General features: G+C 41.1%; 2 protein-coding genes across 20 annotated transcripts in view; one reads left to right on the plus strand and one right to left on the minus strand.

Moving 5' to 3' along the window:
* The window catches only part of LOC105474973 (limb development membrane protein 1), a 212,401-nt gene extending 195,988 nt beyond the window's left edge, over positions 1-16,413 (plus strand). For 8 of the 10 annotated variants that reach the window (XM_071094175.1, XM_071094182.1, XM_071094179.1 and 5 more), the window contains 2 exons: positions 9,752-9,913; positions 13,781-16,413. In XM_071094175.1, coding sequence (XP_070950276.1) covers positions 9,752-9,913; positions 13,781-13,866 — 248 coding nt within the window. In that variant the 3' untranslated portion in view covers positions 13,867-16,413. The remainder of the gene's footprint in view (positions 1-9,751; positions 9,914-13,780) is intronic. The other 2 variants (XM_071094178.1, XM_071094183.1) reach the window with 1 other exon arrangement.
* Positions 16,414-21,009: 4,596 nt separating this feature from the next.
* The window catches only part of LOC105474972 (ring finger protein 32), a 36,064-nt gene continuing 32,312 nt past the window's right edge, over positions 21,010-24,761 (minus strand). For all 10 annotated transcript variants that reach the window (XM_011729917.2, XM_071094185.1, XM_011729916.2 and 7 more), the window contains 2 exons: positions 22,468-22,635; positions 21,010-21,785 (listed from right to left, as the gene is read on the minus strand). In XM_011729917.2, the coding sequence (XP_011728219.1) occupies positions 21,549-21,785; positions 22,468-22,635 (405 nt within the window). In that variant the 3' untranslated portion in view covers positions 21,010-21,548. The remainder of the gene's footprint in view (positions 21,786-22,467; positions 22,636-24,761) is intronic.

A 24,761-nucleotide genomic window follows, 5' to 3' on the forward strand; every position in this document is an offset into this window, starting at 1 on the left:
CTGTGAAGAAAATCATTGGTAGCTTGATGGGGATGGCATTGAATCTATAAATTACCTTGGGCAGTGTGGCCATTTTCACAATATTGATTCTTCCTATCCATGAACATGGAATGTTTATCCATTTGTTTGTGTCCTCTTTTATTTTGTTGAGCAGTGGTTTGTAGTTCTCCTTGAAGAGGTCCTTCACATCCCTTGTAAGTTGGATTCCTAGGTATTTTATTCTCTTTGAAGCAATTGTGAATGGGAGTTCACTCATGATTTGACTCTCTGTTTGTCTGTTATTGGTGTATAGGAATGCTTGTGATTTTTGCACATTGATTTTGTATCCTGTGTTGAAGTTGCTTATCAGCTTAAGGAGATTTTGGGCTGAGATGATGGGGTTTTCTAAATATAGAATCATGTCATCTGCAAACAGGGACAATTTGACTTCTTCTTCTACTAATTGAATACCCTTTATTTCTTTCTCCTGCTTGATTGCCCTAGCCACTATGTTGAATAGGAGTGGTGAGAGAGGGCATCACTGTCTTGTGCCAGTTTTCAAAGGGAATGCTTCCAGTTTTTGCCCATTCAGTATGATATTGGCTGTGGGTTTGTCATAAATGGCCTTTATTATTTTGAGATATGTCCCATCAATGCCTAATTTATTGAGAGTTTTTATCATGAAGGGCTGTTGAGTTTTGTTGAAGGCCTTTTCTGCATCTATTGAGATAATCTGTGGTTTTTGTCTTTGATTCTGTTTAAATGATGGATTACGTTTATTGATTTGTGTGTGTTGAACCAGCCTTGCATCCCAGGGATGAAGCCCACTTGATCATGGTGGATAAGCTTTTTGATGTGCTGCTGAATTCGGTTTGCCAGTATTTTACTGAGGATTTTTTCATCGATGTTCATCAGGGATATTGGTCTAAAATTCTCTTTTTTTGTTGTGTCTCTGCCAGGCTTTGGTATCAGGATGATGCTGGCCTCATAAAATGAGTTAGGAAGGATTCCCTCTTTTTCTATTGATTGGAATAGTTTCAGAAGGAATGGTACCAGCTCCTCCTTGTACCTCTGATAGAATTCGGCTGTGAATACATCTGGTCCTGGACTTTTTTTGGTTGGTAGGCCATTAATTATTGCCTCAATTTCAGAACCTGTATTGGTCTATTCAGGGATTCAACTTCTTCCTGGTTTAGTCTTGTGAGAGTGTTTGTGTCCAGGAATTTATTCATTTCTTCTAGATTTTCTACTTTATTTGTGTAGAGGTGTTTATAGTGTTCTCTGATGGTAGTTTGTATTTCTGTGGGATCGGTGGTGATATCCCCTTTATCATTTTTTATTACATCTATTTGATTCTCTCTTTTCTTCTTTATTAGTCTTGCTAGTGGTCTGTCAATTTTGTTGATCTTTTCAAAAAATCAGCTTCTGGATTCACTGATTTTTTGAAGGGTTTTTTGTGTCTCTATCTCCTTCATTTCTGCTCTGAGCTTAGTTATTTATTGCCTTCTGCTAGCTTTTAAATGTGTTCGCTTTTGTTTCTCTAGTTCTTTTAATTGTGATGTTAGGGTGTCAATTTTAGATCTTTCCTGCTTTCTCTTGTGGGCATTTAGTGCTATACATTTCCCTCTACACACTGCTTTAAATGTGTCCCAGAGATTCTGGTATGTTGTATCTTTGTTCTCATTGGTTTCAAAGAACATCTTTATTTCTGCCTTCATTTTGTTATGTACCCAGTAGTCATTCAGGAGCAGGTTGTTCAGTTTCCATGTAGTTGACCGGTTTTGATTGAGTTTCTTAATCCTGAGTTGTGGTTTGATTGCACTGTGGTCTGAGAGACAGTTTGTTATAATTTCTGTTCTTTTACATTTGCTGAGGAGTGCTTTACTTCCAACTATGTGGTCAATTTTGGAATAAGTGTGATGTGGTGCTGAGAAGAATGTATATTCTGTTGATTTGGGGTGGAGAGTTCTGTAGATGTCTATTAGATCCACTTGGTGCAGAGTTGAGTTCAGTTCCTGGATATCCTTGTTAACTCTCTGTCTTGTGGATCTATCTAATGTTGACAGTGGGGTGTTAAAGTCTCCCATTATTATTTTGTGGGAGTCTAAGTCTCTTTGTAGGTCTCTAAGGACTTTATGAATCTGGGTGCTCCTGTATTGGGTGCATATATATTTAGGATAGTTAGCTCTTCTTGTTGAATTGATCCCTTTACCATTATGTAATGGCCTTGTCTCTTTTGATCTTTGTTAATTTAAAGTCTGTTTTATCAGAGACTAGGATTGCAACCCCTGCTTTTTTTTTTGTTTTCCATTTGCTTGGTAGATCTTCCTCCATCCCTTTATTTTGAGCCTATGTGTGTCTCTGCATGTGAGATGGGTCTCCTCAATACAGTACACTGATGGGTCTTGACTCTTTATCCAATTTTCCTGTCTGTGTCTTTTAATTGGAGCATTTGGCCCATTTACATTTAAGGTTAATATTGTTATGCATGAATTTGATCCTGTCGTTATGATGTTAGCTGGTTATTTTGCTTTTTAGTTGATGCAGTTTCTTCCTAGCCTCGATGGTCTTTACAATTTGGCATGTTTTTGCAGTGGCTGGTACCGGTTGTTCCTTTCCATGTTTAGTGCTTCCTTCAGGGTCTCTTGTAGGGCAGGCCTAGTGGTGACAAAATCTCTCAGCATTTACTTGTCTGTAAAGGATTTTATTTCTCCTTCACTTATGAAGCTTAGTTTGGCTGGATATGAAATTCGGGTTGAAAATTCTTTTCTTTAAGAATGTTGAATATTGGCCCCCACTGTCTTCTGGCTTGTAAGAGTTTCTGCCGAGAGATCTGCTGTTAGTCTGATGGGCTTCCCTTTGTGGGTAACCTGACCTTTCTCTCTGGCTGCCCTTAACATTTTTTCCTTCATTTCAACTTTGGTGAATCTGACAATTATGTGTCTTGGAGTTGCTCTTCTCGAGGAGTATCTTTGTGGCGTTCTCTGTATTTTCTGAATTTGAATGTTGGCCTCCCTCACTAGGTTGGGGAAGTTCTCCTGGATAATATCCTGAAGAGTGTTTTCCAACTTGGTTCCATTCTCTTCGTCACTTTCAGGTACACCAATCAGATGTAGATTTGGTCTTTTCACATAGTCCCATATTTCTTGGAGGCTTTGTTCATTTCTTTTTACTCTGTTTTCTTTACACTTCTCTTCTCACTTCATTTCATTCATTTCATCTTCAGTCGCTGATACCCTTTTTTCCAGTTGATCGAATCAGTTACTGAAGTTTGTGCATGCGTCACGTAGTTCTCGTGCCATGGTTTTCAGCTCCATCAGGTCATTTAAGGACTTCTCTATATTCTAGTTAGCCATTCGTCTAATCTTTTTTCAAGGTTTTTCGCTTCTTTGCAATGGGTTCGCACATCCTCCTTTATCTTGTATAAGTTTGATTTTCTGAAGCCTTCTTCTCTCAACTCGTCAAAGTCATTCTCTGTCCAGCTTTGTTCCATTGCTGGCGAGGAGCTGTGTTCCTTTGTAGGAGAAGAGGCGCTCTGATTTTTAGAATTTTCAGCTTTTCTGTTCTGGTTTCTCCCCATCTTTGTGGTTTTATCTACCTTTGGTCTTTGATGATGGTGATGTACAGATGGGGTTTTGGTGTGGATGTCCTTTCTGTTTGTTAGTTTTCCCTCTAACAGTCAGGACCCTCAGCTGCAGGTCTGTTGGAGTTTGCTGGAGGTCCAATCCAGACGCTGTTTGCCTGGGTATCACCAGCAGAGGCTGCAGAACAGAATATGGCAGAACAGCAAATGTTGCTGCCTGATCATTCCTCTGGAAGCTTCATCTCAGAGGGGCACCTGGCCGTGTGAGGTGTCAGTCGGCCCCTACTGGGAGGTGCCTCCCAGTTAGGCTACTCTGGGGTCAGGGACCCACTTGAGGAGGCAGTCTGTCCGTTCTCAGATCTCAGACTCTGTGCTGGGAGAACCACTGCTCTCTTTAAAGCTATCAACAGGGACATTTAAGTCTGCAGAAGTTTCTGCTGCCTTTTGTTTGGCTATGCCCTGGCCCCAGAGGTGGAGTCTACAGAGGCAGGTAGGCCTCTTTGAGCTGCATTGGGCTCCACCCAGTTCGAGCTTCCAGGCTGCTTTGTTTACCTACTCAAGCCTCAGCAATGGCAGGCACCCCTCCCCAGCCTCTCTGCTGCCTTGCAGTTCAATCTCAGACTGCTGTACTAGCAATGAGTGAGGCTCTGTGGGCATGGGACCCTCCGAGACAGGTGCGGGATATAATCTCCTGGTGTGCCGTTTGCTAGGACTGTTGGAAAAGGGCAGTATTAGGGTGGGAGTGACCCGATTTTCTTTGTGCCATCTGTCACATATTCCCTTGGCTAGGAAAGGGAATCCCCTGACCTCTTGCGCTTTGGCTCATGCTCAGTGGTCTGCACCCGCTGTCCTGCACCCGCTGTCTGACATGTCCCAGTGAGATGAACCCAGTATGTCAGTTGGAAATACAGAAATCACCCATCTTCTGCATTGCTCACACTGGGAACTGTAGACTGGAGCTGTTCCTATTTGGCCATCTTCTCTTATCCTCTCTTTCTTCCCCTTCAGGGACTCTACCACAAGCACATAAGACATTTCAAATGAATTCATGGTTCGTTAATGCTTTGTTCATTCTTTTCTTATTTCGCTCCTTGTTTTATTTTGTTTTCCTATTCCTGTGTCTTTAAATTTACTAATCTCTTCTTCTGCAGTGTCCAATCTGCCGTTAATCCCATCTGGTGTACTTTTCATGTCCCACAGTATAATTTTCCTTTGTAGAAGGTCAATTTCAGTCTATTTTCTTTAATATCTCTACTTAGCAAGTTTTATCTTTCCTCTAGCTTTTGAAATAAGGAATGTAGTTAAAAATAACTGTTGTAATGTCTTTGCTACTCATTCTGTCACCTGCTTCATTTCTTGACCAGCTGCTCCCCACAAGCATACACTGGTCAGTTCGCTGCCGGGTTCTTCCATTGTGCAGCCCTCTGGCCGCTGTGTCATCCTTATGCTCCAAGCTTCATCTCTTGATCTTAGGGAGATGGCTGGAGCCCGCCTCAGCTCTTCTCTCTACATTGCAGTGTCTCTTTAGATGGTAAACTGTGGCAATCATAGGGCCCACCTTGTTTGTTTCTCATCTGTCAGTGATCACTGTCCTTGGTTTCCTGATGTCTAGGGTCTTGAAAACTGTTGTTTCATATACTTTGTTCAGTGTTTCAGTTTATTCAGTTGAGAGGGAAAATCTGGTCTCTTTTACTCCATATAGGCTGGAACCTGAAGTCAATAAGTATATCTCCAATTGATATAATTTCTTGAAAATATACTTGCACAGCAAGACTGGTCAAAGGTAAAGCCAGCTGGGCACAGTGGCTCATGCCTGTAATCCCAGCACTTTGGGAGGCCCAGGTGGGCGGATCACCTGAGTTCAGGAGTTTGAGGCCAGCCTGACCAACATGGTGAAACCCCATCTCTACTAAAAATACAAAAATTAGCCTGGCATGGTGGTGGGCGCCTGTGTTCCCGACTACTTGGGAGGCTGAGGCAGGAAAATCGCTTGAACCCAGGAGGGCTTGGTTGCAGTGAGCTGATATTGTGCCACTGCACTGCTGGGCAACAAGCGCAAAACTCCGTCTCAAAAAAAAAAAAAAAAAGTAAAGCCTTTGCTTCAACAGCATCATCTTTCATTCCACCCTGGAAGTGGAGCCTCTCTTTCGTTTTACGATGACTTTGTTTTTGAATGAATAAAACAATTGGCAATGAGCCTATTTAAATTATTCCTGTTTTAAAATGATTGTAGATTTCATTATTTCATACTCTTTGTCACTTATTTTTCCCAACACTGTCTTAGCTAATATTATTTCAAAAAATCTGGTTTAGAGGAAGAGATTTGAAAACATAGTATAATTAACCGTTGTTTGAGTTCAGAAGGAAAAAAGTATGTTAATCCTAATATTTCAGCAAAGAACATTTAATCTATGCATTTTTAAAAAATAAGATGTACGTGTTCTTTCTGGTAATCTTACATTAAAACCATGGATATTTATGTCAGCCATTTGTGTAATAGGCTAACATATATAATTTATTGATAAAGTCAGATTAATGATCCCTTTATGTGTCAAGCTTTATAAACTCTCTTAACTACTTTTTGCTGCTTTAGGAAGATGAATAGGCTTCCTAAAAGTAGAAGTTTACTCAGGTGGGCTAAAGAACATAAATTCTATTGACTCATATTGCAGGTAGAGAAACCAGCCCTTTCTTAAATGAGATTTTATTCTGTATGTTCTTTTATAGGTATGAATAGAAAAAGACTGTTATTCAAGGAATTATGCATAAAATATTTTCAGTTGAATTCTAATGGGTGGAGTTGATGTGCAGTTTGTCATGAAGAATATTTTTTATTGACAGATAATCTAGATAATGTGACCTTATGCTTAGCCACTGCTTAACTTACTAAGCTTCTTGCCTGGTGTATATTTTACTTAATCTTTTAACAGAATGCACTTCCAAATGGACATAAGCATTTAGATATTTGACTAAGAGAGTTAAACAACAACATTTGATAATTAAATCTTTCTAATAGTAGTATTTTAAAATATTTTAAAATTTGCTTGCTTTTAAAATACTTTTACTTTTTTACAGAAATAGAGGTTTTAAAATCTTTTATATTTGTCAAATGATTGCTGTTAAAGCTTTGTCTGAGTATTGTCATTTTTTCTTAATTGTTGGTGCTTTTAATTTTTTTTTTTTCTTTGTTGAGACGGAGTCTCGCTCTTTCACCCAGGCTGGAGTTCAGTGGTGTGATCTTGGCTCACTACAAGCTCCACCTCCTGGGTTCAGGCCATTCTCCTGCCTCAGCCTCCTGAGTAGCTGGGACTACAGGCGCCCGCCACCAGGCCCGGCTAATTTTTTTGTATTTTTCGTAGAGACGGGGTTTCACCGTGTTAGCCAGGATGGTCTCGATTGCCTGACCTCATGATCAGCCCGCCTCGGCCTCCCAAAGTGCTGGGATTACAGGCGTGAGCCACCGCACCTGGTGCTTTTAATTTTAAAAGTACATTTTATAATCTATTGCCATGCCAGAAACCTCTCAGGCAGAATTTTAGAGAAGTTCTTTTTTAAAGTTTCTTGTGGTCCAGTCTTTATAGAAAATTTTCAGAATTGAAGAACTATGTGTTGGTCAGAGTGATCTGTTAGTCAGTCTATCAGATTTTTAAAAATATTCAACACGATGATGTCTTGGAACTAGTTTTTTGAGGTAATATTTATCTAGTTATTCGGCGCACTATAGCAACAGGCTCCTGGGTTTCTGTTTATGAAGTCAACCTGAAATAGCCTGGAAACCAAAACATCTGATGATAGAGGCTGTTCTTTGCCTAGATGTTCCGTATTAGGTCTCGACCCTGAGTCTCAAGATACCAAGTTGAATCCACTAAGAAGTTCTAGTGAAGCACTTTCCCGTTTTTCAAAACATACCTTCCATTCTTACCATGATGGTGCATTCAGCTTCTTGACTTCTCATTATGTGGTAGTGCTGTCACAACATAGGACACAGGCCGTGTCTGGGGGGGTTGGATTACCTACCACAGAGCATCTACAGTGTTGTCCAAAGTGGAGTTTGTGCATTTCCATGCATTCATAAAGTAAGTCGTTGGACTGTGTGAAGAAACTATTAGAATTTGTATTTATATTTATTGTTATGATTTTTAAAGTCTTTGTTTTGTCTGTATATGTCATTGAATAGTATATATGTAGCTTATAAATAATTAAATACACATATACGGGGTATAGATGGTCAAATTTTGTTTTTACTAATGGTAGTATATGATCAAAAAAATTTCAAGAGCAGTTAAGACTCATGTGGAGCATCTGGACAAGGGTTTGATTCCGGGATCTCCCGTTTCCTCCGTCAGTGAGCTTCGTGCTGTGTAAAATTTGGGTGTCTGTGTCTGTGGGTTTTTCTTTTGAGAAGATTCATAGCTCTCACCAGATTCTCAAAGGAGTCTTTGGCCCTAATGAGAAAATTACTTATCTGGGATCTCTGGGCTGCAGCCACTGAAGCTTGTTTTGGTAGGATTATATCTTGTTTAAAGATCACTTCCTAGGCTAAATGAAATGGTGCTTTATTTGAAAAATAAAACTTATAATTAGATACGTATTCCCTTTAACAAGGTAAAGTTTTATTAATATGAATAGCTGAGAAACTGCAGCCAAGATTGTTGTCATCTTCTCATAACCATGCGTGACAGGCTGGTGTCTGCATTAACCTTTTTAAAAAAGCTGTTTTATTGTATGTTTTCATTAATTGTCTACCTTTGAAAAATATTTTGGTATATTATTGCCTTTCAATTTCAAACACATTTGTCCTGGAAAGAAGTGGATACAGAAGAGCTACTTTTGAGATCTCCTGTTTTTATGACAATGTTTATATTTGGTTTTTCTGTTGTCTCTCTAAGCCGCTTTTGTAGAGGCTATCTGTAGTAGATGATGCCATTGCATTGGAGTGAGGATGAGAGTTCAGTTCATAGGTCAACTGATAATGTAAAACTGAGTATAGTCAAAGTTATTCTTGAAATCACCCATAAAAATCCTTAAATCACCCTTAAAATATGAGGTACATAATTTTGTTTATACAATTTCATAGACAATTATTATTTCTTCTCATTCTTTGTAGTTTAAATTTTATATGGCCCCCAAGTAGCTCTATCCTTTCTTCCTTGAAGAATGTTGACATTCCCAGTATCTGTCACTTGACCAATGCCTGAGTGATGTTTATTTATCTATCAGTGGTCAGAAAAATCCTACCATTCATGTATTTTTTCCAATAAATACTGGACCTGGCCATGTGCTCATTTAATAGAATGATTATTTAAACTATTTTTAAGTAAAAAGACTTTTAAAAATGTGTATAGATGAATTTAAGTAACTTCAATGCATACATTATGTCATCCTACTGTATTTCCTGCTTTGCCTTTTTACCCTACAAACCTATAAGCATTAAACTCAGATTAACAATTTTTTATGGAAGGAAATTATGTATTCATTTATGTAATACGTATTAAGTGTGTATGACATTATTCTGGGCACTGGGATTATAGGGGTGAAACGAAGTTCCTGTTCTTACAGAACCTGCATTCTAGTGGGGAAAACAGGCGATAAGCCAAAAAGAAAAAAAAATTAGTTGATGTGTGCTATGAAGAGTCATAATTAGTATAGAAGGCCATGGAAGGTCCAGCTGTTTTAGATAGGGGAGTCAGAGGTTTCCTCTCTGAGGAGATGGCATTTGCCCAGAGACCCGACTAAAGAGACGGGACGGGCAGTTCCTCCAGAGGGCAGCAGCAGAGGAGGCATAAGGATGTTCTCAGGAATCTTTTTCATCGTGACTCTTGCTTCCTGTGATCAGTTACAGCCTTCCTGTCTCAGTAGAGCATGCAGTCAGCCATCCTACCCATGTAAGCAGCACGAGAGCTTGATTTTTAATGTAAGCGTGACTTCCATCGGACGTCAAAGGGCATTCATTCTGACCTCATTACTCATCACTTGCAAGTGACTGTGGCGTGTATGTGAAGCAGGTTAGGGCTGGCTTGAGGCTGTCCCACTAGATGATAGTTACATATTTTAAACTAGGATTTATTCATTACAGCATCTCATGTAACAGAAGAGAGAAAGTCCATAGAATTCTGTCTAACTTGTACTTTACTTTTAGCACTGTCTTAACCTGATTTCATTAAGGGCTATTTTATTTATTTTTAACAGGAATCACTAGATTTGATCTACTTGGCGACTTTGGAAGGTTTAATTGGCTGGGAAATTTCTATATTGTATTATCCTACAATTTGCTTTTTGCTATTGTGACAACATTGTGTCTGGTCCGAAAATTCACCTCTGCAGTTCGAGAAGAACTTTTCAAGGCCCTAGGTAATCCTGAGGTTTATGGGTATTTTTTCCTTTTCTACTAAATAATAAGTTCGACATTTGAGTTAATATTACATTTTCAGCTATTTAGTTTCCTAAATTTGTAAAACCTTAGAGGTCAAGTTATTGATCTGCTACTTTGTACAAAATTACTTCATTAAGCCTTAGCTTCGTTATCTGTAATATAGTGATAGTATCGTCTTCCTTTTAGGGTTTTTGTGAAGATCAACTGAAATAATTCTCATAAGATCCTTAGCATAGTGCCTGGCACATCATAAGAACTCAGTAAATATTAGCCCCTTTATTATGACGATGGTGGTCATGGTGGTGGTGAGGATGATATGATGTTAAAAGCTTATTCCTTGGTAATAATACCTTTTAGTTAAAGCTTTTTTGAGGCTTGGATTTTACAAGTATTAGGCTAACCCATAAGTTTCTTCAGTAAGCCAAATAATAAATTCAAGGTGAAAATGTTAGCATTCTTGGCACTGATATAATAGAAGAGAGGGGATTTACTATTATGTATTCCAAGAGTCACATGTATTGTAATGGTGTTAAAAACTGGTAGGTTTAGCTAAAGGGTACAAACATAACCTATGAATGTATTTTTTATGCTTATTTCCACATTAGTGCTAAACATGTCAAGTTTTTTACTTTAAGAATGCCAGGACAAAGTAAATGATCTTGGTTTGGGGGGCGGGGTTGTAATTTTATGACAGAAGAAGGGAAAGGCAGTGACTTCTTGTAGAAAATTATTAAAACTCCTGACATTAGCTCATTCACCTGAGTTGACATCATTCGAATGTGTATGACTCCATATTGGGGCTTTTAGCTATTGCAAAAGGCCACATATTGATGGATTCATTAAGGTCCAGTTTTCAGATAACTTAAACTATATGAGCAGCAATAAAGCTTCTCACATCACCAGGCCTTTCCAACCTTGATGTTTGAGAGGGTGACCTTTGGGAGGCACAGAAGATTTCAGATGAGCTGGCCATGTGTCTTTCACTTTGCATATGCCCGGGAGGGGACGGCTCATCAAATGTTGGCCTGACAGGAAACAGTCACAGCTCATCTCAGCTGACGTGCCAGATAATTTATACCTTTTAATGCTTAGGGTTAATAAAGCTGGCCCAACTTGAAGTGGGAATCAAACAGTCCTTTTTATCAGATGTCTAGCATTAAAACTTAATTTTTAAGCCTGTTACAATATCAGCAAGATTAGTTAGCCATGGTCTCAGATACATTTCCACCTTCCATTCACTAAATGAGATGGTTGCAAATGGACTGTTGTAAGTTTAGCTTTTGAATTAGGTATTCTGGACATCATTTTGCTAAGAAAGCCTTTGTTAAAGTAATAAAACATAACTTAACCTGATATAAAAGGCCTTATATGCATGTCAGTTCATTGACCATAGGAGAGAGTAGAATGAGCAAGAGTTGTATAAAACTACCTAATAGATACATTTACTTTTCTTCCCAAATGTTTTTCAGTATTCTTTGGGGTGCTCTAAGGGGCAATTTATACATAGAAAAAGAGTGTTATTAAGTATATGTAATGTTTGAATGATCCGAGATCTTAATAAGGATTTCACTGAGACTGGTAATTTGGTTGTGAAGTAGCTAGCCCCTTTCTTTTTTTTTCTTTCTTCTTTTGTAGAGTTTTTTTTTCCCCTCTGCTACTCCACCCATTGATAATAATAGTACCCATCTCAGAGAATATCCAGCACATACTAAACACTAGAAGTTTAGCTGGTGACGGTGGTAATGGACGAGATGTTTTCTGGAGTTGTCTGCAGAAGAGGGACATCAGAGTTTCTCAGAATGTATAACCAACGTGACCCCCAAGTGTTAGATGTGAACTCCAATAATCTATCCTAAAAGGGGGACTTCATTTCAGCTTAGTCGGTGGATACCGCATCGATCATCTGTCTTCACTCAGTCCCTTCTCTAACAAGCTTTATTTTAGCACACTTCCTCAACTCCAACAGCTGTGGGTTCCTGTTGTCATTCCTGGGACCAGACCATGTTTTTTCTTGGATTGATTTCTTTTTTTCCTTCCCATTCAGACGTAGAGAGGCTCAGTTTTACCTTTTCTTTCATTAAGATATGCAGGTGACAGAAAGATTTTGGAGTGCGATATTAGTTTATGAGTGATGTGAAACTGCCTAATAGGTCAGTTACCATGTGAAATTTTAGGGAGAAAAGTCTTTTCCAAGTAAGTTGTTGAGATGCCAGAAAGGTCTGAGCTTCATGATAAGTATTTTCTCAACATCTGTTCTGTGGAAGTGCTGCTGTGTATGGTCATAGGCCACATAGTGATCGTTTGGTCAGTAACGGATCACTTGCCCGTGTGACAGACCACAGAGATGACAGTGGAGCTGAGCAGTTTCTGTCACCTAGTGACCTGGTAGCTGTTGTAATGTCCTGGCACAATGTGTCACTTTTCTAGGTTTAGATATTTTTAGATGCACAAATATTTACCATTGTGCCAGAGTTGCCTACAGTACTCAGTACAGTAACATGCTGTCTGGTTTGTAACTTAGGAGCAATAGGCCATACCCTACAGCCTAGGTATGTTGTGGGCTGTGCCCCCTGGGTGTGTGTAGATATACTCTGTGATGGTATCACAGTGACCAGTTGACAACCCATGTCTCAGAGTGTATTCCTGTTGTTCAGCAACACCTGACTGTGTTCCTGTATGTCATTGTCTTTCGTTTTCATTAAAGTACTTGAAGCTCCGGTGCCACAGAAGCTCTTACGTTTTCTTCTCCCTGTGAGAGTGCAGTATTGGTCTGTGCAGTGTTGGTGTCAGATATATCACGTAAATAATTGTTATATGATACAGAGAGAAATAAATGTAACTATAAAAGATAGTGATAATTTTGTATTCTGTGAAATACCTTTAGGTAGTGAGATATTATTTATGTTCAATTTATTCTTTTGTCATTTCTTTCTTTTTTGGTAATGTTTTCCATTCTTTTCTTTTTAATTACATGTTAATATTTTGGTGTGGCTTTCCCTACATTTTCCTGCATATGTGTGTGTGTGTTATTTTACTTTATTTGAAATTGTTTTGAGACAGGGTCTCACTGTGTCACCCAGGCTGGAGTGCAGTGGTGTGATCACATCTCACTGCAGCCACAACCTGCTGAGCTCAGGCGGTTCTCCCGTCTCAGCCTCCCGCAGTGCTGGGGTTATAGGCATGAGCCACTGCAACCAGCTAATTTTTGTGTTTTTCATGAAGATGGGGTTTCACATTGTCGCCCAGGCCTGCCTCAAACCCCTCAGCTCAAACGATCCTTCCACCTCAGCCTCCTGAAGTGCTGGGATGACAGACGTGAGCCACCATGCCCAGCCTGTGTGCGTGTATTTTAAAATGAAAGTGGGAACCTGTCTGTCTCGGGTTAGGTTCCCTGAGAAGCACACTTTAGATGGGAATCCGCTTGCCAGGAAGAGGTTTGTTAGCCGGGTTGGGGAAACGGAAGAGGAAGGGGCTGTGCAGAGAGAGGAATTGTGTCATGATGCAGTCACACTAGAAGCCTCCGCTGGCCCTCGGGGATGTTGTGACTTTGATGACCCTTCAGAGGTCCACTGAACTGAGGAGAAGCGGGCAGGCTCTTAGGACCCTCACGTGCTATCCTGGAAGGGGCAGGACTTCCCTCCCTGCAGCTGTCTTCAGCTGAGGCCATCCTCAGAGGGAAGTTGCCAGTAGGGAGAAGAAATCTTTCATTCCTCAGGGGGATCTGGCCAGCACCTCACAGCTTCCCAAGTAAAACTGAGCTTTGTAAATCTCTTCTCCCTACCCTAACCCTTTCCCAGCCACTCAACAATATATCATTTCTCACCATTTTCTTAATTTTTTTGCAGGGCTTCATAAACTTCATTTATCAAATACTTCAAGGGATTCAGAAACAGCCAAGCCTTCTGTAAATGGGCATCAGAAAGCACTGTGAGATGCACAGACGGCGTCTTCTACAACCAAGAGACCTGAGAACTCCAGACTCATGACATTCCTGTCCCACGTAGAAGCATTTCCATTTCAACCTTGGCTCCTCTTCAGAACCTAGACCTATCAGTGCCATTTTTTTTCATAGTCTACAAAGAACTTGGCTATGGCTGATCTTTTTTTAAATTTAACTTTCTGATAGACCCTGTAGTTTCCAGTTAAATGCAGATTCCTTAGAGCCGTATAGAACAGCGCATTCTTCTGTAGACATTTTCTCATATCGGTAAATACAGTCATCCATATGAAAAAATTGTTTTCACCTGATATGAAAATGTTAGAAAAGGCAAACTCTGGGACTTCTAAAGATTTACTTAAATCCCATTATATACTTTATTCAGAATGTAGAAGCCAACCTGAAGTGCATCCTTGGTACTAAGTGAAGCTTCTTCAGAAAATGCATTTTTCAAATGCAATAGGAACTGTTTGTAGATATCATCATTGCAGTGTGTGTTGGAGCTGTAATGGTTGCAGTTATGTTTCTTATTTCCCTAAAAGCAAAAAGCATAGTTTCTGATTTATGTTACAGAATGATACTGATTAGACTTTGAGCCAAGAGGAAAATACTAAATTCTTTTAAACCTGGAGCCTTAGAGAGCCACAGGAATATCTTCTGTTGTACAGTCTAATAAGCTATGGTAGGAAGTATCACGTAATCACAGTTTAATGACAGTTTATGTATATAATTCAGTATTACCTCTGATAACATAGTTGCCAGTGTTTAATACACTTGTAACTTGGATTTTTGCCTTATAGGCTATATGTATACGCAGTTTTTTAAAGCATTTTTTTCAAAGATCACTTAATTCCCCGTGCTTCTGTAATGCTTATGAAAACTATAAATGGCGAGTGGTGGAACTCCTCCTTTCCTCATAGTCCTCAGGCTTTGGTTACTTTTGCATATGCCATTTGAAGCCTCCACCTTTTACCAGTTTAACATCCAAAGTTCACAGCATCACCATTCATGGTGTAAGAACAGTTTTGCAGTATAACACGATCTGATAATCATTCAGTTATTCAATTGTAAATAATTACTGGGATGGTTTCTTGGCTTTAAGTCTACTGAATAAAATCTATGAAATTGTACTCTGTGTTAACCATCCACTAGGATAGAATACCGGAAACTGTGCATGCAAAAATACGAGATGGGTCCATTTGTACACAATTCGTAGTTATGCAATCTACTATATAAATATGTTCACATGCACTATGTGTATGAAAATAGATTGTCTGTGTTCAGACGAAAGTAAAACATTTTTTTCAAATTGTTAAATTTAAAGGTTTTCTGGGAGAAATTTATGAAAAACAGGCTGTGTCTATTTGACATCAGAAATTTCCACTTAAACCAAAATAATGAGAAACTTTATTCTGTATATTTATAACCTTCGTTGAGTATACTTCCCCCTTATTTATACCTCTGCATTTCCTTTTGCGCTTCACATCTTTCTAAAATGCAGCTTGGTTTTAAAATAAAAGAACATTCATTTTGTGATTCTAAACAACCTTCAGTAAATACCACCAGTATGGTACTGGTGAATTTCTCAGCATAAAATCGACATACCTAAAAAGTTAATAAAATTCAGCTCTTTTCCAATTTCATTGTTATGCCTATTGAAGTATTAACAGCAAGGTTTCATTTTTAGTGAAACTTGGAATCCGTACTTTGAGCAGACGAAGTCAAGGGAAGAACAGAAAGAAACTCAGGAGTAGAGTAATGTCATTTTTCGCTTGCACCACTTTCAGGGCACATCCAAAGAGTTCCTAGATACTTGTAAAATGTCTGAAAACTTTTAAGTAATAAACTTTTCAATGTTTAGCTCAACTTTTTGTTCATTTGGAAGTTTCTCTCCATCCAAGGACTTAAGCCAGTTTTGGATTTGTAAGCCCAGAGTACAGTACACTTCCTGGAGGCATCGTCACTGCTGTTGAAACAAAGAATGTGCATGGGGTGGAAGGACGGCTTCGAACCTCTGGACTCAGCCTTGAGAACACACACAGATTGTTACAGCCCTGGGCTGCTGCGTAATCACAGTTCCTCGAGCCTCTTCCGGAGCCCATGCCCAAGCTCTGCCTCTCCAGAGACTGACTCCAAATGCAGGAGCTTCCACTGGACCTAGGTTGGAGGCTGCTTTGTATGACAGACTCCAGAAATGGATGCCAGAATACAGAGGCCAAACGTTCTGAGTCCTGGTAAGGACAGTCGCTCTGGGGGTCTTCATTTTACTGCAGTTCCTGCGTGCCAGTGAAAGGAGATAGACCCTGGAAGGCAGAGCTGCAGATGCTCATCATCGGGTCAATTCTGGAGCTACAGTTTTGTTTCTGACTGGATGGGGATGCACCGGTGACTATATCAAATCAAACAGTCCTTTTCTTCTCTCTCCTTTAGTATCGATTTTAAAGTGCATTAGGCACTATGGTTTCAGAGTTTCTTGGGGAAACTTTGCAGATTCGTATTCATTGGTTCTGCGATACTTAAATAAATTATTTTACAATTACACGTTTTCAGATTATAACATTTGTATTAATTTTTACTGATTTTCCAAGATACTTCTTAGATTTGCTATTTACGTAGCTTTATGTACATTCTCTGTAAAAATAGAGCTCTAAGTATGAGACTTTACATGAAAATTGTACACACACATACACTAATGTTAGTTCCTTAAATTGCTGCACTAAGGTGCTGGTTAGTAGAGATGGATGGAGCCTCTGGCGTTTTGCTTGCACATGCATTAAAGGCTCATGTGTACCTGCTCTCAGCGGCAGTGCAGCCTTCCCACACTTTGCTGGGTGCCCGTGGCTCTCCCTGCAGTCTCAGTGAAGGCCTCGTCTGCCAGGGACACAGGTTTTCATCATGTACAGGCTCTTATGTGCTTGTTTTGTTGGTAGCATGTTACTTAATGCACAAAGGCAGATTTTTTTTTTTTTTTTTTTTTTTTTTGAGGCAGAGTCTCGCTCTGTCGCCCAGGCTGGAGTGCAGTGGCCAGATCTCAGCTCACTGCAAGCTCCGCCTCCCGGGTTCACACCATTCTCCTGCCTCAGCCTCCCGAGTACCTGGGACTACAGGCGCCCGCCACCTCGCCCGGCTAGTTTTTTTTGTATTTTTTAGTAGAGACGGGGTTTCACCGTGTCAGCCAGGATGGTCTTGATCTCCTGACCTCGTGATCCGCCCGTCTCGGCCTCCCAAAGTGCTGGGATTACAGGCTTGAGCCACCGTGCCCGGCCAAAGGCAGAATTATTATAGGTTTTTTAAAAAATGTGAACATAGATGCAGCACCTACTTTTTAAACTTGAAAAAACTGGTATAATGTTAACTTTTAAAAGTAACATTTGGACACACTAGTAAACTAGTAAACATTTTTGTTTACAGATTGTTTTGTTTACACATTGTTACTCTCTTGTTTCGATGAGATACTTTTAGTGTGACTTTAAAATGTCTTAGAAATTAAAGTTTTACAAAAAGTGATTTCATATTTGGTTTATAAGCATTTATATGTGGGGCTTATACTTCTGTTTTTTCCATCTTAAATACCTTCATGGCTAAAACTTAAGGGAATTTGTAGGCTAATTCCATTTCAGTTTTATACAGGGCAGTAATAATTCTGATGAATGCTGAATTAAGGAAGAAATGGATATTTTCTTTCTCTGTTGTGCAGTTATTGGTAGATCAATTTCTTATAACCCAAAATGTAGCATCAATAATTGATAGCATGTATTTTATTTAATTGCTTGAATTATTTAGACTTGTTTGATTTCTCTAATTTTTTCCATAAAAGGACTGAACAGCACCTACTTGTGGTCTGGGCAGCTTATCCCAGAGTTCTTGGAAGAATAAATGCTGTTAGCATCTGGTTAATTTACTGGCAGACAGAGACCTACTCGTCAGTGGCTTTCAACTCTTTGACCACAGTAAGAGATAACCCATTACACACATACACACTCTCTCTCTCTCTCTGATACATATAAGCAAAAATGTAACAAGACAGTACCCATTTTTCCTAAGTGTGCATGCTGGCACCTTCTGTTTTAGTTATTTTTAAAAATACTAGACAGACACTAAGTTACCTTGTGGCCTCCTAATAGATGGCAAACTTCAGTTTGAAAAGCATCCCTTTGGATTGTGGTTTGAAAGAAGAAATAATACAAAGACCTTTTTGGAGTATTTTTTGTTTTTTTGGTTTTTGAATATTGTTTAGGTAAAAATTATTGCTGCAAATATCACTGAAGCAAAAGTAGTGTGTATGCAAATTACCTGTTGCATTGTAGAAAATAGAAGTTCCTAAAACTAACAAATAGACAAAATTTCAAAACTTGGTGATTGATCCATATGTCTTGAAGGAACATTAGGCAGTAAACTTAGCTTTTCAAGAGAAGTTATTCAGCTTCCAATTCTTTGATTCGGAGACATTTTTCTCCAAGGTTAACTGTAATCAAATAGGAACTTCAGACAAAGCCTCATTATTCTTGGTTATGGTGTTCTGCTGTTACTTCTAAAAGTGCTACAGAAGTCAAGTTCATGAGCCTGGATTAAGAACAGCAGGGCGGCCCTGATGTTGTGAGTGGCTGTAGAGGACCAGAGCGATGTAGGAGAATCTATCATGTCTGAGCGTGAGGAGGTGGAGAGTCACCTGTGGGCTGTGGATCTGAGAACTGAGGTTTTATCACTTACTAGAACCGTTTTGTGGCTGTTCTAATATTTTCTCCTTTGCTTTCCTTTCCCTTTGAAAAGCTGTTATTGGATGAACGATGCTGCTTACAAACACTGACGCTTCAGAACCAAGCACATTTGTTACTGCTGTAGCTAGTTATAGTGATTCTGCAGCTTTTCTTTTACAGCATCTTGAAGTCATCCACTGTTTTTCTGTGTGGACTTCACAGTAGAATCAGAGAACTAAGTGACAAGTGGAGCGTTGTCCGTCTCCTCCTGCTCACTTCCTCCTCGCCACCTCTCTAGCCTAGCTTTCCTTCAGTCTGAAGAGTGATTTACTTTTTCTTTTCTTTTTAGTCTTTACTGTGGAATCTCATCAAAGACTTGGAAGCAGGGGTGGTGAGAGGGGCCTGGGGTGTGGTGTGGAGGGTCGAGTGCTCTGTGGTCCCACAGTCACCCCCAGGACCACCATGCGAAGCAGAAAATACACACCTGTATTTTTCAGATAAGGAACGCCACTCAGAAAGCTGCAGACATTTGCCTGGGGTCACACTCATAGTGGGCAGATGAACTGGATGGAAATACAGGCCAGTACAACCGCAGTCTCATTTTTTCTTTGTTTTAGGTTTTCAGTTTCTTTTTCAGTCATGTGCCTTACAGTTCTATTACCTGGTTGGTAAAGATTGATGACAGGTATCCTCATTCTAGATTATAACCTTTATTCTTATCAAATGCCTCCAGTCCCACAATTCTCTAAGAATTCTCTTTTTGGACTTGATACTGGTTTAATGATTTCCCCCAGCTCGTGGAATGGCAGGCTCCTAATTAAGTGGATTTAAAGGCAAAAAGGGATGTGTGAGAAGGCACAAGAAGTGGCTTCATCTTGCAAGGTGACTTCCAGACAACTGGGTTACAACCTGTTAAAATAAGGGAGGAACGGCCGCATCCCGTAGGGACTGCGGTAGCTGACCGGGAAGCCACAATGAGGGCAGCAGACAGGGTTCTCCCTGTCCGCCGAGTCCTCCCATGAACTCATGTTTCTGAAGGCTCCACTCTTTCTTGGTCAGTGTCCCAATTTTCATAGAAGAGACCTGATGAGGCTGTGGAGTAATTGTGTAAAAGCTTGCATTGTTTTCATGACTTGACCTGACAATGTGTCATTATCTTCAAATTGTCCAGAGAAGCAGCTACTTCACTTGGGTCCTTTTTATGGTTCTGTGGTTGCAACTTGGTCTCCCAAGCCTTCCATGGGCGTGCCATTCCATGGCCACTTTTCAGTAAGAAAATTACCTGATTTTCTGTTAACTGTCACAGGCTGCCCTGGACTACTCTCAGCACTCATGGGATTTTCACGACCCTCATCCTCAGTGAAGTCAGATGACCATTCCTGCCTTTCATCCCACCGATTTTCCTGAGTATCTGTTGCCTACAACTAACACTAGTTCCTGCGTCAGTAAAGTACTGCACTAGTTGCAAAGAATAGAAATGGACTCTGCCAACATAAGCAGGAAAGGCGTTCATGGCATGGCTCACGGATGTCATGAGAAAGCCCCGGAAGAAGTGTTGGGCACAGCCCTAGGCACAGCCTTTCCTGGGCTCTTCCCATCACTGAATGATCCGTGTATCTCCGGGACTGTCCCTCCCTCTAGATCCAAAGTTTGGGGCAGCAGAATCGGACTGCTCCGGCCTTTGACACATGCCAGTGCTTTGCCTGTCACAATATGGGGAGAGAAATGTCAGCTTACAGAAAATTGAGGTTCTGTGATTCAGTTTCCCTCTGCTCTCTTACAATAAAAGTGCTTACTCATTGTTTAAAGCATTCTCCAAATTAGTCTCCAAAGTTTTTGATGGTATACATCATTAAAAAATGTTTGAGCACACCACAATACATGCATATTTATTCATAACTGATACATATGTAGCTATGTAATGTGTACATCACAAAACACATGAGAGTATTTTTTCTAAGGAATGAGATAAAAATAGAAATGTTGGTACTTCTCACCTTAGACGCTGGGTTATTCTGAGCGTGTGCCATGTGTACACCCACTTGGCTTCTTCCCCTTAGGCCCACACCCTGCCCTTTCCTTGCCCCTTGTAGTTACCTGTGGCTGGAGTGATGAGCGCCACTTCCAAGCGTGGCCTGGAACAATGTCCTCCTGCCCCTCCACCAGCAGTGGGAGGATTCACTGGGGACTCTGGGGCAAAGGAGACTGTGTCACAAGACAAAAGGGAGCCAGGGTCACACGTGGCCGACCCTCACCCTGCCTCACCCCACGGCTGACATGGGTTGGACACCTCAGAAATCATGTGTCTTCAGCGAGCCACTGAGATTTGGGGCTTTACCTGTTACTTGGCTAGGGTTAACCTAACTGATAAGACTGTAACTGGTTACTGTAAATAACTAAGCTTCCAGTAATAGTAAACCAGTGACAAAAACAATTCTTATCCAAAAAGGTTCGCATTTTTTTAATGTATGAACTAAAACAGTCTTTATTGCTCTAAGACATTAAACTTTGCATTTTTTATGTTGAATACAACTGAATATTTTCATATTTTATGACAAATACAGCAATTATTACAAAAGGAATATTAGGAATGGCAAAGGCTTCAAGACAAAGTCTTAGTGGAAAACATTTGGAACTTAAGGAGTGTTTTACACTTGGAACTTAAGGAGTGTTTTACATTTGGAACTTACTGTAAGGAGTGTTGGTCAGACACTAGCTGTCTCTTAACCTCCATTTTTAAAAGCAAGCAAGCTCTCATTTTTTGCCATTCATATTTCAAGTGATTCAACTCATAAATTTGAAATTTACTTTTGAGAGACAAAAGACTAAAATTAGATGTGCTGTCATCTTTTAAAATATACTTAGATTTCCTACAACTACCAATAGCTTATTTCCCTGGGAAACAGATTGCATTGTAGTACTTAACCGAACTCATGCAGTTCATCCAAAATGATGGTAAACTTTGTTCCTCAGAATTACCTAACTTTCAAGAATCTTCTTCTGGTAGCAGGAGCGGCAGAGAGGACAGGCATGGAAAGGAGGCCTGTCTCCCACGGAGAACTCCTCCAGTGCGAGCAGACACGCATGGTGGAACACGTGTGAGCAGGACAGGAGGGCCGTCTCTCGGGAACGCTGGCCCGCCCCCACGCGCTGACCGCCAGCAGGGGAGAGAGGCGCCAGGCAGATGGAGCACTCGTGGGTCTCCCGGCGCAGAGCCTGCGGCACACGGGACAGGAGGAGGCCACACAGGTTAGTTTCATCACAGCAGAAAGTGACTTAAACTGAAATGAGCATCATGTGCCCCGAGACGTGGGTCTTCTAAACATGCGGAAGTTTCATTCTGTGTTAAAATCACATGGATTTTATATATATACTCTGTGACTCCTGGGAACTGTGGAAAGGGTTAGTAACCCCCCTGTGACAAGCAATTTTGAAACAAAAATACTTTCTAAAATGCTGAACATTAATATTTCCTTTTAAGTAAGCAATCAAGAGGACTGTTTTTCAAAACACTTGACTAACTGCTAAACTTTCCCAAATTTCCTAATTTTATGGTTTTTAAAGTAAGTTTTCCCCGCCTTGGCTTGAGTCATCTCATGGTCGTTTTCAAGCTGGAACTTTCAGGAAACCTGGGAAGGCGATCTGTTCCCTTTGGTGTTTTCACGGTTCACAAAACAGCATCATACAACAGGAACTTCCAGAATTTCAAACCAAAGGGTCCTTTGCCATCACCCTAAAGGCCACGACGAAGGTCCTACCATGGGGCAGAGGTTACCCCGGGGCCCGACACTCCCAGGCTCCCCAAAGTGAGTCCTCGACCTCCCGCCACCAGCCGCTCCCCACAGCCTCCCCAGCTGCAGCCGAGTCCGCTGGTCGCCAGGCCGCCAGCCAAGCCCACCTGTACTTGGATTTTCTCCCATTCCTCTTCTGTCATCTCATGGCCGTATTTTTCTTCGAACTGCTGAAGAACGCTTCGGTTTATGGCCAAGCACCGATCAATCTCTGCAAAGAGCTCTTCGATGTTGGTGTTGTATGAGCACAGGATTCGGTGGCTGATTTCTGTGAACTGGGGAGGACAGAGGGAGGGTCAGGCTCACACCCGAGCTTGGTGCAGGTCGCAGGGAAACGCTCTTGAGCCTGACCATCTATTTTGGTAACCTTCCTCATCTCTGTCTTCAAAGAATACTTTTTAGGGAAATAGATATATGTCTATCTTACTTAACTTACTTAACTATAAATCCAGATAATCTATCTGGACAGATGACCACAAGAACCCCTATCTAATGGGGTTCAGACTACACTACCCCAAAATAGGGCACCTTGGCACACTGAATATTTTAAGGAAAAAACATTCCTTCCCAAAGGAATTTGAGAAATGACAGCTGCAGGAGGGACCATCTGACCTCTCCCCACCCCTGAAGTGGGTCACAGGACCCTCCTGTGAGAGGCCCCCTCGTCTCCAAAGACAGAGGGAGCCGGGAGTAGGCTGAGCACACACAGGCCCTGCCGTGGTTCCCACCTGCCACCCTCAGCTCACTCCCCTTGCACGCTTCCCCACGGCCTCCACGTCCTCCGCGTCCTCAGTCCAGCCTCGCATAGAAAGCGCTCAGGCCTCACTGTCTCTGCAGGTCTCCACTGCCTTAGGAAGGCTTCCATATCAAATGGACTTATTAAGTAAATCTGTGTAATTTTCTTTTGTTAAGCTTTTTGTCTAATTTACAGGGCTCCAGCTAAAGAATGTAGGAGGGTAGGGGAAAAGGGTATATTGTTTCCCTCCCCTGCTGTTTTCTTGGTTGTGAGCTTTGACCATTAGCAGGAACACATTTGAAATTAAAAGTTGAGAGAAAAATTTGAATTTTGCAGGATCAGCTCTGTCCCATGGAAACGTACTGTGAGCTACATATGTAATTTTAAAACTTCTGGCAGTCACATTAAGTTTTTTAAAAGGCGAAATTAATTTTAATATTGTATTTGACCCAACATATCCAAAATATTATCACTTCAACGTTTATTAATTGAATACAGTATTTTGGTTTTCTGGTATTTTTGTTTGGTTTGGTGGAGACAGCATCTTGCTCTGTCACCCAGAATGGAGTGCGTGGGGCCATCAGTGCTTACTCACCATCGGCCTCCCAGGTTCAAGCCATCCTACACTATAAAGGTCTGAGTCATTGCACAGCGGTCACCGGTGTCATCTGAGGCTCGGAGTAGCTCATTCAGGGCCACACCAGCAGCTCCTTTTCAGGAAGCGTGAAGACGAATGTAAAGCAAAGGAGAGTAAGGTGTGTGAAAGGCTGTGCCAATGGTGACTGTCAGCCACGCTGCCTGCCCTCTTGCTTGTCCCTTCAAGGGCAGAGCTGTGGCTCACCCAGAGATGACATCTCCCATTCCCCCAAGCCCAGGTGGGTCCACGTGAAATAGTTCTTCCAGATGGACGTGGCTCGTGTCTCTTCTGGGTGTTCTCCAGGCCCGGGGGGTGGCAGATGAAGGACAGAGGGAGACAGTTCCCGAGCCCCACAGGCCGGCATGTTGCCTGCAAGTCAGGACACCTGAACTGTCCTGAGACGGAAGCTCCGGCTTTCAGTCACTGAAATTCGAGGGTTCTTTGTCCAGCAGTTAGAAGTGCCCTGATTCAGCAGTTACATCTGCTTCATGGAATCGGGCTTGAAGCCCAAAGAAGGATGAAATGAAGAGGGCCCGTGGGGATCTCACACATTTAGATGTGTGATGGGGAAAATGCATTTTGGATGGTCCATGACTGTCCAGGTTTCAAATATTCTAGTCAACCGGAGACCTCACGTTCTTTTTCTTTTTTTTATTTAATGTGGAGCAACCTGGCAGAAGGTCACCTGGCAGAAGGTCACCTGGCAGAACGTCATGTGTATTTAAGTCCCCAGACTTCGGAAGGTGCCTTTGAGGACATGGAGTTCTCTTCCAATTCTCTCCCTTCTGCAAAAAGATCGTGAGACAGCGCGGGGTCGAGTGCTGTGGAGACTATGAGCTGCCTTTGTCCCTGGGATGTTAGAAGAATGAGTATTGGCTTTAAGGATGAGAGATCCTTTTGAGTAAAGAACATTCTGTGAACACAGCAGGCGGTCCACAAGGGTTGGGGTTTGAATGAAGGGGGTGGCTGAGGATCTTCCAGGCACCTGTGTTTTGGGATTAGCCGTACTTGGAAGCCCGGTGGAAGCT

Source organism: Macaca nemestrina, chromosome 4, assembly GCF_043159975.1.
Source record: "Macaca nemestrina isolate mMacNem1 chromosome 4, mMacNem.hap1, whole genome shotgun sequence".
Lineage (NCBI taxonomy): Eukaryota > Metazoa > Chordata > Mammalia > Primates > Cercopithecidae > Macaca > Macaca nemestrina.